This window comes from Lolium rigidum, chromosome 5 (genome assembly GCF_022539505.1).
Source record: "Lolium rigidum isolate FL_2022 chromosome 5, APGP_CSIRO_Lrig_0.1, whole genome shotgun sequence".
Classification (NCBI taxonomy): domain Eukaryota; kingdom Viridiplantae; phylum Streptophyta; class Magnoliopsida; order Poales; family Poaceae; genus Lolium; species Lolium rigidum.
The window spans coordinates 129,486,399-129,501,208 of record NC_061512.1 but is presented as its reverse complement, the minus strand read 5'-3'; the positions used below and the strand labels follow the sequence as shown (position 1 = coordinate 129,501,208).

General features: G+C 45.0%; 1 protein-coding gene and 1 long non-coding RNA gene across 2 annotated transcripts; both read right to left on the bottom strand.

The window, feature by feature from the left end:
- Positions 1-1,641: 1,641 nt before the first annotated feature.
- Positions 1,642-2,401, bottom strand: LOC124654589. Its single transcript, XR_006988393.1, has 2 exons — positions 2,058-2,401; positions 1,642-1,947 (listed from the first exon to the last, which is right to left on the bottom strand). It is a non-coding gene; the product is annotated as an uncharacterized LOC124654589 (long non-coding RNA).
- A 7,349-nt stretch (positions 2,402-9,750) lies between these two features.
- Positions 9,751-11,977, bottom strand: LOC124654400 (bifunctional bis(5'-adenosyl)-triphosphatase/adenylylsulfatase FHIT-like). Its single transcript, XM_047193406.1, has 4 exons — positions 11,856-11,977; positions 10,534-10,680; positions 10,154-10,252; positions 9,751-10,075 (listed from the first exon to the last, which is right to left on the bottom strand). Exons 1-4 carry the CDS (start codon positions 11,964-11,966, stop codon positions 9,959-9,961), a joined length of 474 nt encoding a protein of 157 aa, XP_047049362.1. The 5' UTR covers positions 11,967-11,977; the 3' UTR covers positions 9,751-9,958.
- Positions 11,978-14,810: the final 2,833 nt, after the last annotated feature.

The following is a 14,810-nucleotide window of genomic DNA, read 5'->3' as shown; positions in this document are numbered from 1 at the left end:
GAAGGGGAAAACTAAGGGAATGGATTCCATGCTTTACTTTTACAGTTGTACATCAACTTGAAACATCACACATGTATTTTCCAGATTAAGACATCACAAATACTTGTAAAACTATATAATTAATATGAACATCAAGCTCGATTCGCAACTACGGATTTTCAGCTCCACATGGCTATCTTTAGCATAAAACTATAGTGCTCCATGTAAGGAGAAAACGAAAAAAATCTTGATGGATACATACTAATCAATTATTTCCTACAGGACAAACCAAAATGAGTGAACATACAAAGTCAAATGAGTGCACATACAGAGCCTAAGATATCATGATTTACTCAAGCTTCCAGTGACTATATCGCAAACTTAAATGGCACGCTAAATTATTAGCATTGATTCTTATCTGGCAAATGAAGAGTAGCAAACTTAATCTGTTATTATCAGCCATGTTGCTTGTGGCTACCTATGGTTGTAACATGGTTGGTTGATTTTCCTAAAAAATAATTTCAAGGTAAGGCACGCATACTCAAGGATGTGATATGACCATAATATCAGTAAAACTATATGTACCTAACATAAAGGTATCCATGTTAGCAATCTGTGGAACCAAGCTTGCATTAGAAGGAGTGCTCATTCTCTATGTTACATAAGACAATCTAGAGTTTTCATTTGCATTTTGGGTGATACCAGGTGTCAGAATTATCGCCAATAGCCAAGGGAAGATGCTATGTGCATTGATAATTATGGGTCCTGGGCACTCAATAATTGTCAAAGGTGCAGACAGATTTGTCCAAAGATCGAAAGGCATATAACTGTCAAAGTGTGGACAGAAAGAAGTTACAAACCAGTAGAAGAATTTTAGCTTCAGTTCCAATCTGCAATCCAGATTCACTACGTATAATTTCCTGGGATAATGTATCCTAACTAATCAAAATTGAACACTATATTAGTCACTACCAACCTGAATTGCCTAAAGGTTGCAACATAAAATCCTAGATAGGCTAGATAATCTACAGCCGTGATAAAATCTATAATCCTATACTGACACAACAACTGAAGCACATACCAAGAGTACTTTGCTGTAAAGGACAATACACATGTCACCGGAGTGCCATCCCTACATTTGCAAGTTCATCTCTTTACAGTTATTATGCGTAACTTGTAGACCAGCGGCTCATATACATGCTCCAAAAATTAGTGCTAACTTTCATTGGTATCAACACAACACATGGACCTGTGGCGAACATGTGACACTGCAAACCATGTAAGTTTTGGTAAGAATTGCCCTCTGTTAGTTTTTCGGATGAGAACAATCCCATATTGGAGCAATAACTCTAGGCAAGCTTTTGCAGCTCCTCCATATGCTGATTTACACAAAATCATAGAATAAGATGGAGGCTTGATGGTGTACAATATATAAGCATAGATATGAAGTAAGCTAAATCTTTACATAAAAATGAGAACTCAGATAAAATACAAATTTTTCTAGTTATTACCATGTAAATGTGAGTGTTTTGCATTATTCAGTCATCATAACAATAATGTAGTATGTGTACATGAAAAGGTTTTCATGATATCAATATACGACCTAAAAAAACATCATGCTTTTTAAGGGCAGCAACCAAAATAAAATGCAATACTTGCAGCTGGACAAGGATGCCATGAAATGACGTATCTTCATTGATTCTCGACACCTAATCCACCACCTCATCTTCTATCAATTCCCAGGCAACTCGGCCAACAAAGATTTTATCCCAACTTCGTCACACCCATTTACTTTGAATCTCATATAGGACTAAGAGTCTCTTCTATCGCCTAACAATAGGACAGTCAGACCTCGAACATGTCTAGTGCATTTTTCACATGATGAACTTATTCAGAAATCTGTAGCTAGCCTTCTGTCCATTGCAATGGACTTGCCATCAGTAATGGTTGCCCTGGACTCACAATCAGCTACAAAAGCAACACAAGTATCACAAAACAATAAGTCAATAGTTTATAACTATACCGTCGAAAGAAAAATTAAGCCATCTGATTTATGCAAAATAATAGGCAAACTGTACCTGCAAGGCAAGGATCGACTGTCCTGGATGGAGGGGGGAAGTACGAAGGCCGAGGGACGCCGGCAGGTAGATGGAAAGTCGTGTTTCTCCATCACTTGAGATCAAGGTCGGGGAAGGGGGTCGTCCATCCTCAGCACAAACCCAACAACGAAGAGAAACCACCCAGCCACGCGGCCGTGATGCCTCCCTCCCCATTAGCCGCTCCAATCCGCTCGGCGACATGTGGGAGGGGGTGGGCTAGGAGGAAGCTCGGGGTACCTCGGAAAAGCAGGTCAAGAGAGAAGATGCAAGGTGGAAGTTTGCAGCCAGATGTGTTCGGAGCGGCCGCCGGAGCTACGCGGGGCGGCGGCCGGAGCGATGAAGGGCGGCGGCTCGATACCCTAGCGTGTAGGAGAGCGCCTTCTCGGGAGGAAGATGGGAGATGATTCGGGAGAGAGAGAGTACTCGAGCGGGTTGGGTGCGGGCCTGGGTTTGGGGGTGGGGGTCTTACCGGTTTTTCTAACTTGAAAAAAGATCCACGGTTCAACTTTAGTGCCCTTCTTACCTATGATCTTGCCTTTTCGAGCAAAGTTGGTACTATTACATTACAAACAAACACATATATGAAACCATTCATGGGTACGTGAAGGATATTGTACATATTTTTTAGTATTATCATATCCATCGATGTGTTTATGTCAGACATTCTATTTCTGGTATGATTGGCATTGTAGGTTCCAGTCGTCATACTGATCTTTTTTACCAACTCATTCTTATCGGTACTGCCTCTTGGTAAATAACAAATATACATCTTTCCCAACAATATAAATATCATACAATTATAAATATTGTGTACTTATCCTATTCTTTTATACAATGAAGCTATATGTAGATAGACCTAAACACAAGATAGCATATTCAAGGAAAAAGGAAAAAAAAAAAAGAGCCTTGAACTCATGGAAGTAGATTTCAAAATGTTTGTGGAAGGGTGTACCGAGATTGCGCTTCCAAAAGCCGAATAGAAGTTCACCACCAAACTGAACAGCATGGTCTGCAACATGACGCCAAGTATCGCTATATCAGCTGCGTCGATGATATTCAGTACAGACCTGCGGGGCATATTACAGCATGTCATAAAACCATGCAGAATAATATCAACATGTTCAAATACTATTGCTTCTAGGTTTCCACATAATTACATGTTCACACACATGAACAATGCTATTGTCAAACTAGCAAAGATCAATACTAAGGGGCACTTTCCACATCTAACAAAAGCAAATATGGTTGCCGAGCAAATTTCTGCAACCATATTTGCTTTTGTTAGATGTGGAAAGTGCTCCTTAATGTTGATCTTTGCTAGTTTGACACTAGCATTGGTTCATGTGTGTGAACATTTAATTCTGTGGAAACCTAGAAGCAATATTATTTGAATATATTGATATTATTCTGCATGGTGTTATTACATGTTGTAACATGGCTCGCAGGTCTATACTGAATATCATCGACGTAACTGATATAGCGACACTTGGCGCCATATTGCAGACCATGCTGTTCAGTTAGTGGTGAACTTCTATTCAGCTTTAGGAAGCGCAATCTTGATATACTCTTTCACAAACGTTTTGAAATCTACTTCCATGAGTTCAAGGCTCTGTTTTTCCTTTTTCCTTTAATATGATATCTTGTATTTAGGTCTATCTATATAGCTGCATTGTATAAAAGAATAGGATAAGTACACAATATTTATAATTGCATGATATTTATACTACTGGGAAATATGTATATTTGTTACTTACCAAGGGGCAGTAACAATAAGAATGAGTTGGTAAAAAATATCACTATGGCGACTAGAACCTACAATGCCAATCATACCAGAAATAGAATGTCCGATATAAACACATCGATGGATATGATAATACTGACAAATATGTACAATATCCTTCACGTACCCATCAATGGTTCCATATCTGTGTTTGTTTGTAATGTAATAGTCCGTACCAACTTGCCCGAAAAGGCAAGATAATAGGTAAAAACAGCACTAAAGTTGAATTGTGGATCTTTTTTAAGGTTAGAAATTGTATTTCGCCTGAGTTCATGCCCCTCATGTCCTTGCATGATTTCTTCAAACCTTAAACATAAAAGTTCACACAATTAATACATGAGAAACATGAACAGGGAGACTAGCCATGATGAAAACAGTGAAAAATTACCCAGATGCACAAGTCCAAAAGATGACACAACAATCTTATATTTACAAATGGGTGTGGCTACTTTGTGCCTAGTAGCTAGTTAGGAAGTAATACGGCCTGCTCACCCGACAATTACCGACCTTCTATTTAAGCAAAGATGGGATTTAAATAGCACACCAGGTTACTTTCCCAACCACCTAAGCAAAATTATAGCAGACTGTAGATGTACATGCAAAATTGTCTCAAAATTTCTACCGTTTTTCTATCCCGTGGTAGGCTGGTACAGTTCACTTCCAATTGCATGTACTTGCACCAAAACTGTGGAAGTTATAGTTAAAATTGACTTCCTAATTGACACACTCTTAACAAAACTATGCACTTCCACACAGTTGATTCTCAGGGAAAACTTAAGAAAATCAAACCAAAGCAAAACACACAGGCTGTTTCCATCAGCCGGTGTATGTTAAAGCTGAAAAACTACATCCAAATAAAGACATGATTCATGTGGATAACTAGTCTTCAAAAAAGGAGACAAAGTTACAGATGAAAGTTGAAGCGTCTGATCATAGCACTAAAACAACGGGTTATCATCAGCAGTAAGCATACACAAGCAGCAGACAAAATAAAAAAAAAATACTAAGAACATCTCCACTCGCCCTTCCTATAGCCCACCCCAATACGAAAATAGGGGCGCCGGCGCCAAAATGCTCCCTCAACCACCCACCCCAAAAATGTTTTCGCGCCGGCGTGGCGCGTATTTTCATCCGGCGCCCCTAGGCCGAACCCAATCCAGCGGGTGGCTATCAGGGCGCCGGACGACGCTAAAAACAAGCGCGGGCCAGCTCTGTGGCCGACATGGCTAGTTTCCCCCAAAATCATTAGCTTTCCCACCATTCTTGGAGCCATACCACCCCGTTCCCCTTCTCCCTCGGCCAATTCCCGCTATTTCACCCGCGCAAGCCACACTAGCCATCCCCTTGCTCCGCCTTCCATCCATGTGATAAGACGGGGCAGTACGTCGCTCCACGCACGTCGGCGCCGGACGCCCTCACCGCCAAGCCTGGTCCCGCGAAGAAGAAGAAGGTGCGGGCACCCGTCGTTAAGGAGAGGCCGCCGGGGGTGACCAACGCCGAGTGGGCGTTCGACATCCAGCGGCGGGTGATGGAGAACGTCAGCCGCTGCTCGAGGGAGGTGAAGCTGAAGGCGAAGAGGGTTGCGGTAGCGGCGGCGAAGGAGGAGAAGCTGATGGAACGGGCCGCTGCCATGGCGGCACCCCACACCCCGGCGCATCCGTTCGTCATCGCCGCGTGGAGTGGCAGCCAGGGCAGCGTCTCCTCGCCATCACCATCCACCGCGTCGCCTTCGCCTTTGTTCCATGACGCCCAAGGTAACCCACCCCACTTGTCCTGCTTCTCGCCGAGCTGCCACGATTTTGACCCGCTCGGTTGGTTTAACCCCAACACCTTCTCCACCTCAAACACCTTCGCCGCCCCAAACACTTTCACCGCCGGCGACCTGCACATGCTAGCCGGATCACTTGAGCTCCGGCTCACTCTCTACAATGGAGGCGGACCTCCTCCTCACCCCGGCCCTCACCCCGGCTACCAACAGTTCGCCGCGAGCAGTAGCGCGCAAGCGCCATTCGGCGCTATGCCCGACGACGCCATCATGGAGGACATGATCATCGACGGTACCACGTTGGGTGGGAGAACGACGTATACACATACGCCAAGGCTCCCGAAGAGATCGTGATGTCCGTCGCCGACCCCAAAGGCAAGAAAAAGAAGGTCGTCACCGCATCGGGTGCTACCATGGCAGACCCAAAGAAGAAGACCGGCGGGCGTGGGCAAAAGTGGAGCTCGAGGGAGGACGAGTGCCTCGCCGAGGCATGGAAGACAGTGAGCATCGACAATGTGGGCGTCGGTCATGGAGAGACAGGACATCAAGCTTGACCTGATCAAGGCCAACATCGTCGCCAAGAAAAGGAAGACGGACCTGGCGTTCCTGCTCGTCGACACCAGCGGCATGGACGACGACGTCAAGGCGTGGTGCGCCGCGCAGACGCGCCACAATCCTAGCCGAGAGTCGAGCTCCACCCGCGCCCCAGCCCAGCACCGCGACTCCAGCAACGGCTACTACTCCACCGGCCACTGACGCTCCCCCGTCGACTGCCTCACCGCCACCGCCGATCGCTACACCGACGACGCCCACCATCGTCCCCGATTCCCTGGTTGAGGAAATTGCTTGATTCCTGCTATGCCGACCGGCCTACGTGCCCCCCCCTTTTTCTTGGTTCGCAAGACATTTCTATACCACGATTTGCGATGATGTGTTCGTCGAGAGTTGCCATTTGCAACAATGTGTTTCATCGAGACAGTGATCCTTTTGTGGGCGCGAAATCTAATCAGCGTATGTTTTTAACTTTCGAATTTGGGGATGCGGCTAGAAACCGGTGCCTCCTATTTAGGGGTTACGCGCCGGCACCCTCATACGGTCAGGCGCCCGACGGTCGTATGGAGGTCATGAGCGGAGATGCTCTAACAGAGAAAATTCACAGCTGAGCATACCGCAGCATCTGGTGGTGAGCAAAGATACAGCAGCAGGCAACATAAAAAAAAGCAGAAACAATACCTTGGTGGTGCGGGGAAGGCAGCGTCGACCTGGCGGCCGAGACAGGAGGAGGGCGGCGATGGGTGGCGGGTTAGGCGGCGGTTGCGACGGCGAGCGGAGGCGGGAAGGCGACGAACCACAGCGATGGTGTGATGTCCCGCACATGGGGAATGGAAGATCACAACCGGATCGGGGTATAAATAGGCTGCAAGGAATCGGAGAGGAAGCTGACGAGAGGAGCAGAAGGTCAGGTCAAGAATCAAGATTCACTTTGGGACGTGCTACGCGTCGGTCGTCCTACCGTGAAGCCTGCATGCATCATAGCTTTTGCACGGCATAGAATTTATACCGACGCGATCAGGATAGACGAGCGGCTGGCCGGCTGTGCAAAGAATTTATTCGTCAGCTAGGCTGGGACTGGGGCGGGTTCGTGTGGGTGTGGGGGTGGATAGCACCGGGTTAATTAGGTTGAAACGGTTTCAGCTGGGACTGCCGGCTCAGCCTCCTCCTCCTCCCGGCAAGATCACCGGCAGCGACGGCCACGAGGCGGCGCGGATATCCAGGAAGAAATCCGGTGCGCCGTACGTCTACGGCGTCGTCTAGGCCGGTCTCTCTCGGCGACGACGTGTTCAGCCTGGTTGACGCCGCGACGGTCATGGCCATCGTTGTCGTCATGGACCGGATCTGCCGAAGGCCGTACGCGCCGATGGTGTGCTCTTCGCAGTACTCCAATACTAGTAGCAGTCAACACTTGCATCAGTCGAGAGAATTATTTGTCCTTCATTGGATGGACCCTAGAACTGTCAGAGAATGGACCCTAGAATGTGTGTGACCTCAGGATGAGTATTCCAGTGGAGGAATTCAGTTGGATTTAGTGGATACCGAAACTCGGAAAATAAGCCAAATAGTTGCTCTTGCCCAGCATGTTGGGGCAACCCAGCGAACACTTGCCAAACAGCTGCACCAAGGAGACATACTAGTTGTTGACATTGGCAAGTAGTGCAGGACACACGACTACGATCGACGGACAGAAAATTACTTGGCGTGGCTTACCTAGTACAGAGGCAACGCATCCACTCACCACTTGGCACTTTGGCAGAGCCACCAGCAGATGTACCCAATTGCAATCCAGGGCATTATACACAGACACAAGGCAGAATTATTCTGTTCTTCTCAGGGGCATCCTATCACGTCCATCGATGGCATCCAGCCAGGGGCATCCATTGAGATAAAAGTCATCTTTTTGTTGCTACAAGAACAAAAGTCCTCTTGGTATACCACCAGGCATAATGCAGAAGATGAAAGTGACCAAAGCGGCGGAAAGCGCTATTTGCTCCCGAGCTCCAGTGCTCTCGCCGTATTAAAAAAAATAAAAACTACATTTTCTAGGTTTAAAAAAAATCTGAAATTATTTCTGTACATAGCTAATGTTGTCTCCCATAGGCATGTAAAATCTCGACAAGAATTTCTTTGTATTCTGGGATCCACAAAAATGACAAATATGATAAAAATTGGGGATTTGAAAACATACTTCTACAGATCTAGACATTTGTTATTTTTGTACAGCTCAGTATACATAGTATTTGAATTTGATATCTTGCACGTTTGTGTCATAAATCACGGCCTACTTGCAGATATTTTTTCAATTTTTTTAAAACTCGAAAAAACATAATTTTGAATTTTTTAAAACAGCAGGAGCACTGGAGCTCGGGAGCACAAAATCCTCACTCCCAAAGCGGCACAAACTACAAAGGCGGAATATGCAAAAGATGAAAGAGATAAAAAGTTGTGCACAGTCCAGAAGGAAATTTGCAAAAGGAGATTCAACTCTAATTACCGGCTATCTTCGGTAACACGTAAACAAACCCCAAGTATTGTCCTTTAAATACCCTAGAAATGGTACTCCTATTATTGTTCAAGAAGGTTTCTAGTTTGTCCACCACAAAGAAGCTTGCTGCCACAATATTTCATGGGAAATAAAATGTTGTAAACACTTTATTACATGAAGAGTCCACTTTCGGCCAAAGCACAGACTGAAAATGTTTAGTTGTCTTGGGGAATAAAACTTTGGTCCATCAGCAAAGAAACCACATACAACTCTTCCAGTCCCTATCAAGAATATGTTGAACTGAGTATAGGAATTCTGTTTTGACAACGTTGTGCAAACTATCAGCTAAGCTGCGATTTTTCTTAGGCTTTAAAACGGGGCAGGCTTTTCCTACCTAAATAAACTATGGGTAGGTGCATTATAAACCCCTTAATGCGCTTTCCCAAGTAATATCAAGAAAAATTGCCTTTTGTCCACTTAATAATAGTATGGGGAATGTGAAGCCAAGATGCAATCTGAAAATAATTATGCTTCCAGTTAGTTGATATTGATTTGGGAAGCCAGTTTACAAGTGAAACTCTTTGTATACCGTTAGCATAAATCTGCAGGAGTCCTAGTTCAATGTCTTCCACATTTTCAAAGATTACATTAGACACTACCACGCTAGATTTGTTGTCTGTACTTATTGTTACCACTGATACCAGCCGACTTCATTATTTGTGGCATAATCACAAAACGTAGAACAAATAATGCTTCCGGGTCAACAAGCAAAACAGCTAATGCTCCATGCCTAGAAAGCTATTACTTATCAAGCAATGGAAAGTATAATACTTAATATAATTTCTGTTAAATACCTAGCCACTAGCTTGTGTATCTCATGAATAAATACTCTACTGTAAATTGTAGTAAGAATACTTTTTCCGCATTCTTGCAGGATTCAGAGACTTGCAAACTACCAAATGATTTAAGGCTTCAAGCCTTTGCCTTTTTTCATGCCTGCTCAGCATCAATGGACCATCAATATCCGTAAGGCAACAAGTTATGACTGTCTAACCTAAAAAAGGTATCCATTCAGTACAGACCGAAATAAACAGAACATGTAAGCCGTAAAAATATATATCTTCCAAGAGAAAACTGTTATCCCACATAGCATACAAGTAACCCACAACATTAGACTCATTAGTTTAGACTGCACATCACCATGTGGAAATAAATTATTTACTGCTATATTGCAGAAAAACATTCCTATACGTTTTATTTCAGGGAAGTTACAGAATAGTTTCTATGAAATACGTCTAGGAGAAAAGAGCACGGTACTTGCTGGCCTCATGACTCATTTCTTCCATGGTTCTGTCTTTTCTTTCGATGTCCAGATCAAGCTTTTCTTTCAATTCTTTTTCTCTCACATCAATCTATTACAAAAGAAAATGGTAAGACATAGTGAAACATATTATACGAAATTATATAGATGCAAGATAGGGTCAACGAACCGCATCATATATTTCATCATTATTTTCAAAATCTCCTTTCTTCCTCGGGATCACATGGATGTGGACGTGCGGAACTGTTTGGCCAGATTGAGGGCCATCCTGTACAAAATGCTATCAATAAGGAAATCCATTTTTTTCCTCCACAGGCTAAGGTAAATGTGGACAAGATAATCAACTCAACATCAAGTTTGGTGTAATAAAAGACTAAAGGGCAGATATGGCAGACTGGCAGCGTAAGCGTAATTTGGGTGATTAAGTTGATCTATTTTGTTCTGGATCCCAATAGCAAAATCAACGAAGCATGCCCTTTAAAGTTGGATGAACTAATTATATAATTTTGAAAGCATAAGCTATTCATGACATATAGAGAGAGAGGTTACCTGAATTGTAAATGTAAGAGAAGATGCTTGGTGGCATTGCTCAAGCCGTACACCAACTTCCTTTGCAGTGACCCATAAATCAATAGTCTCGTCAGTACTTAGATCAGCAAAACGTTTCACTTCACGCTTGGGGCACACAAGGACATGTATGTTTTGTCAAGGAAAAAATTATGTAAAACCAAACATTAAAATGTAAGTAGATATTTTACTGTTTCAACTATGAAATGTGTGAACCACACGACAGAAAGGGGGCAGTGGATAACTATCTGTAGTGAAAGATATATACCATAGGTAGATGTATCTAATTGTAATTGTTGTATTACACATTTCCCACCTTTTATCGAGAAGCAAATCTTTTGGGTGAACTAGTTGTGCATAAAGTGATGAAACACAAAAGTAAAGACAATATTTCAAACTGCGATGTAATCAGCCTACCAGCAATAAAAACGGTTCCAACAAGAGATGATTAACCATAGTTTAAATGAACCATTCACTTTTATGGATATATAACTCTAGGATAATTCTCTTGACATGCTTGATATTCATATTTCCACTAGCCATGCAATTTACATATCTGTGGAAACTGAAAGAGGGGTATAGACCATATAATTTTCATTTTTTGAGTCTGATCTTTGGTTTCTACTGTATGTGTTTGGACTTTGGACCATGGACAGCTTTCAAAATAAGCGAGTACCAAAGTTTATGTACAGTCAATCAAGGAATGCAATTAGCATTTAATTGTAAATCTCAGTGATGACTTTGTCGAAATAAAGGATATGACCTGCAGAGTAAGATTGAGACCTCTTAATAAAGAATATCACAAATATTATATGTGCAATGTATAAAGTCGTGATCACAAGTGACTGCTATACTAACAATATGTACAATATTAATACTCCCTCGGTTTAAAATAATTGCTCAAAAATGGATGTATCTACGCACTAAAACATGTCTAGGTACATTCATTTTTCGGCAATTATTTTGAACCAGAGGAAGTACCACACTTTCGAGGTTTGAATGTTGTGCCGAAGCTGCCCCTAGTAATTGTGCAAGGAATATATGGCAAACATAATTATTAGTGATATGGTGCTTACATGGAAGAGGAAGAAATTAAGGCAGGGTTACCGATAGTCACTCCACTTCACCATAGAGTTTGTTAAGAGAAATTGTAACTACAAAATTGTGCTAGTGCTGGAAAGCTAATGAGTGATTTCTTATCTATTCCGTGAAATCTACTGAGCTAGAGGTGGAGGACTCGTGGTGGACACAATAAATTGAACACTAGAAACTAGGCAAGGGAAAGGGGGACAAGCATAGATATTACCAGGGAGGACAGGGCGGAGGTTGACCATGGCGTAGGAGAGGGCCGTGGCGTGGAAGACCCCCCTCGCATCGATCGTGTAGGGTCCGAACTTGTACGCCGACGCCTCCATCTCCGGCAACGGCGGCGGAGGGAAGGAGGAGCCGAGGAGGTGGCCGGCGGCGCACGCGAGCTCGGACGGAACAGATCCCAGGCAGCGGACTCGGCTTCGGTGACTTCACACAGCAAAGTCACGCTGTAGCATCTGTAGCAAGACCCTCAAACAGTAAACCGCGTATATTTGTTTGGAGCCTGCAGAAATCGCGATCTGAGGATTGGAAGACATTGGCGTACTATAAATTTAAAATTAAATCTCATAAGAGACGGAACATACATTGTTCTATTCGACAATTGATCTGTGCGTACGTACAAAAGCGACTCAAATTTGCATAAAATTCGACCTAAATCTAAGGAAGTCGCCACGGCAAACTACATACTAAAATTCAGCTCCGGGATGCTCACCGGAGCCTCTTGCCGTGGCGGTGAAGCGGACGGCGATGTGGCAGTGGCTTCGCTCTGAGGTTGCAGTAAACTTTCCCCTACTTCTTCGCCACCATGCGCCACTCCTTCGCCTTCTCCGCTTCGAGACACCTTGTCTCCCACATGAGCCCGAGGACGGTGGGGAGGTGATGGTCGTCGACGAAGTCACCGGACGCGAAGTTGGCAGCGTCCTCGAGCCTGGGGAGGATCCACGCGAGCTCCGCGTTCTCGACGTAGTTGCCGGGAGAAAAGGAGGGCGCGTCCTCGACCTCCATCTTCACCAGCTGCGGTTGCGGGCGCGAAGTCGACTCAGAGGAGACGGAGGAAGCAGAGCAGATGTCGGCGAAGGCGGGGATGCGGGAGAAGCTCGAATCCCACCGATAGAACGCAGGCCACGGCGCCAACGCGTACTTCGTGTACCAGTACGAGTCGCGGAGGCGCGCTACGTTCAAACGCTTCTTCGCGGCCTTTGATTTCACACCAGGGCCGTGCCCGCTCGTGCTTCTGCCTCGCCCGCGCAAGCTTCCACCGCGGCCAATCTAGCCGCCACTTTTTTTTAAACATAAGGCCCACGGCCCGGCTTTATATATAAAGTCCTCATGGCAGAGTCAAACGATACAACAACAAGTCTGAGACCGATCCCACCAACATCCACACTGACACACATCCGGACACACGCCACTAAGGCACATCATACAAGGAAAAGGAAAAAAAGATAGATCACTATGACGCCTGGTATGTCGCTGTCGTCCTCGTCCTCGCATGTAGCCGCCTAAGCTCTCCCAGCGCCTCGTCCAGTAGGCCCCGGTCCCGCTGTCTGACCAGTACCCTCCAGCTCTGCATGTGTAAAGACATCAAGAATAGAGCTTCAGCCGAATGAGCAATGACCTTCCCCTCTAGAGCTAGCTTGTTTGCGTGCATTCCAAAGCGTCCAACCTAGCGCCGCAAAGGCATACCAAGCTAACCTACGTAAGGGTCCCGACAGGCCTTGCACTAAGGCGATGAAATCGCCGACCCCTGTTGGATTCCAATTGCATGAGAGGAGTTCCCTAACTCCTGCGCATAAGAACTTCGCGAGGTGGCAATTGAAAAAGATATGGTCGCAATCCTCCAAGACTCCACACATCGCACAACTCCCGTCAGAAGGACCATGTGTCTTGGCCACCTGTTCCGCAGACGGAAGCCTCCCCCTAATGAGTTGCCGGAGGAATGATACGTCTCCAACGTATCGATAATTTCTTGTGTTCCATGCCACATTATTGATGTTATCTACATGTTTTATGCACACTTTATGTCATATTCGTGCATTTTCTGGAACTAACCTATTAACAAGATGCCGAAGTGCCGATTGCTCGTTTTCTGCTGTTTTTGGTTTCAGAAATCCTAGTAAAGAAATATTCTCGGAATTGGACGAAATAAAAGCCCAGAGGCCTATTTTCTCACGAAGCTTCCAGAAGACCGAAGACGAAACGAAGTGGGGCCACAGGGGAGCCAAACCCTAGGCGGCGCGGCCCCCCCCTTGGCCGCGCCGCCCTGTCATCTGGGGCCCCTGTGCCCCCTCTCGACTTGCCCTTCCGCCTACTTAAAGCCTCCGTGACGAAACCCCCAGTACCGAGAGCCACGATACGGAAAACCTTACTGAGACGCCGTCGCCGCCGATCCCATCTCGGGGGTCCAGGAGATCGCCTCCGGCACCCTGCCGGAGAGGGGAATCATCTCCCGGAGGACTCTACACCGCCATGGTCGCCTCCGGAGTGATGAGTGAGTAGTCTACCCCTGGACTATGGGTCCATAGCAGTAGCTAGATGGTTGTCTTCTCCCCATTGTGCTATCATTGTCGGATCTTGTGAGCTGCCTATCATGATCAAGATCATCTATATGTAATTCTATATGTTGCGTTTGTTGGGATCCGATGAATAGAGAATACTTGTTATGTTGATTATCGAAGTTATGCTTATGTGTTATTTATGATCTTGCATGCTCTCCGTTACTAGTAGATGCTCTGGCCAAGTAGATGCTTTTAACTCCAAGAGGGAGTACTTATGCTCGATAGTGGGTTCATGCCTGCATTGACACCTGGGACAGTGACAGAAAGTTCTAAGGAACATTAGTGCTATGTTCAAGGATGTAGTCACTAGTTACATTACGCACCATACTTAATGCAATTGTCTGTTGCTTTGCAACTTAATACTGGAGGGGGTTCGGATGATAACCTGAAGGTGGACTTTTAGGCATAGATGCAGTTGGATGGCGGTCTATGTACTTTGTCGTAATGCCCAATTAAATCTCACTATACTCATCATGATATGTATGTGAATTGTCATGCTCTCTTTATTTGTCAATTGCCCAACTGTAATTTGTTCACCCAACATGCTGTTCGTCTTATGGGAGAGACACCTCTAGTGAACTGTGGACCCCGGTCCAATTCTCTTTACTC

What these genes read in the sequence shown, in the direction of transcription:
- LOC124654400 (XM_047193406.1), bottom strand. Translation starts at nt 11,966, where the DNA reads ATGGAGGCGTCGGCGTACAAGTTCGGACCCTACACGATCGATGCGAGG. An exon ending in TCCGCCCTGTCCTCCCTGGT is followed by an intron (nt 10,681 to 11,855) that starts AATATCTATGCT and finishes TGACAAAACATA; the next exon opens with CATGTCCTTGTGTGCCCCAA. An exon ending in ATGATGAAATATATGATGCG is followed by an intron (nt 10,076 to 10,153) that starts GTTCGTTGACCC and finishes CTTTTGTAATAG; the next exon opens with ATTGATGTGAGAGAAAAAGA.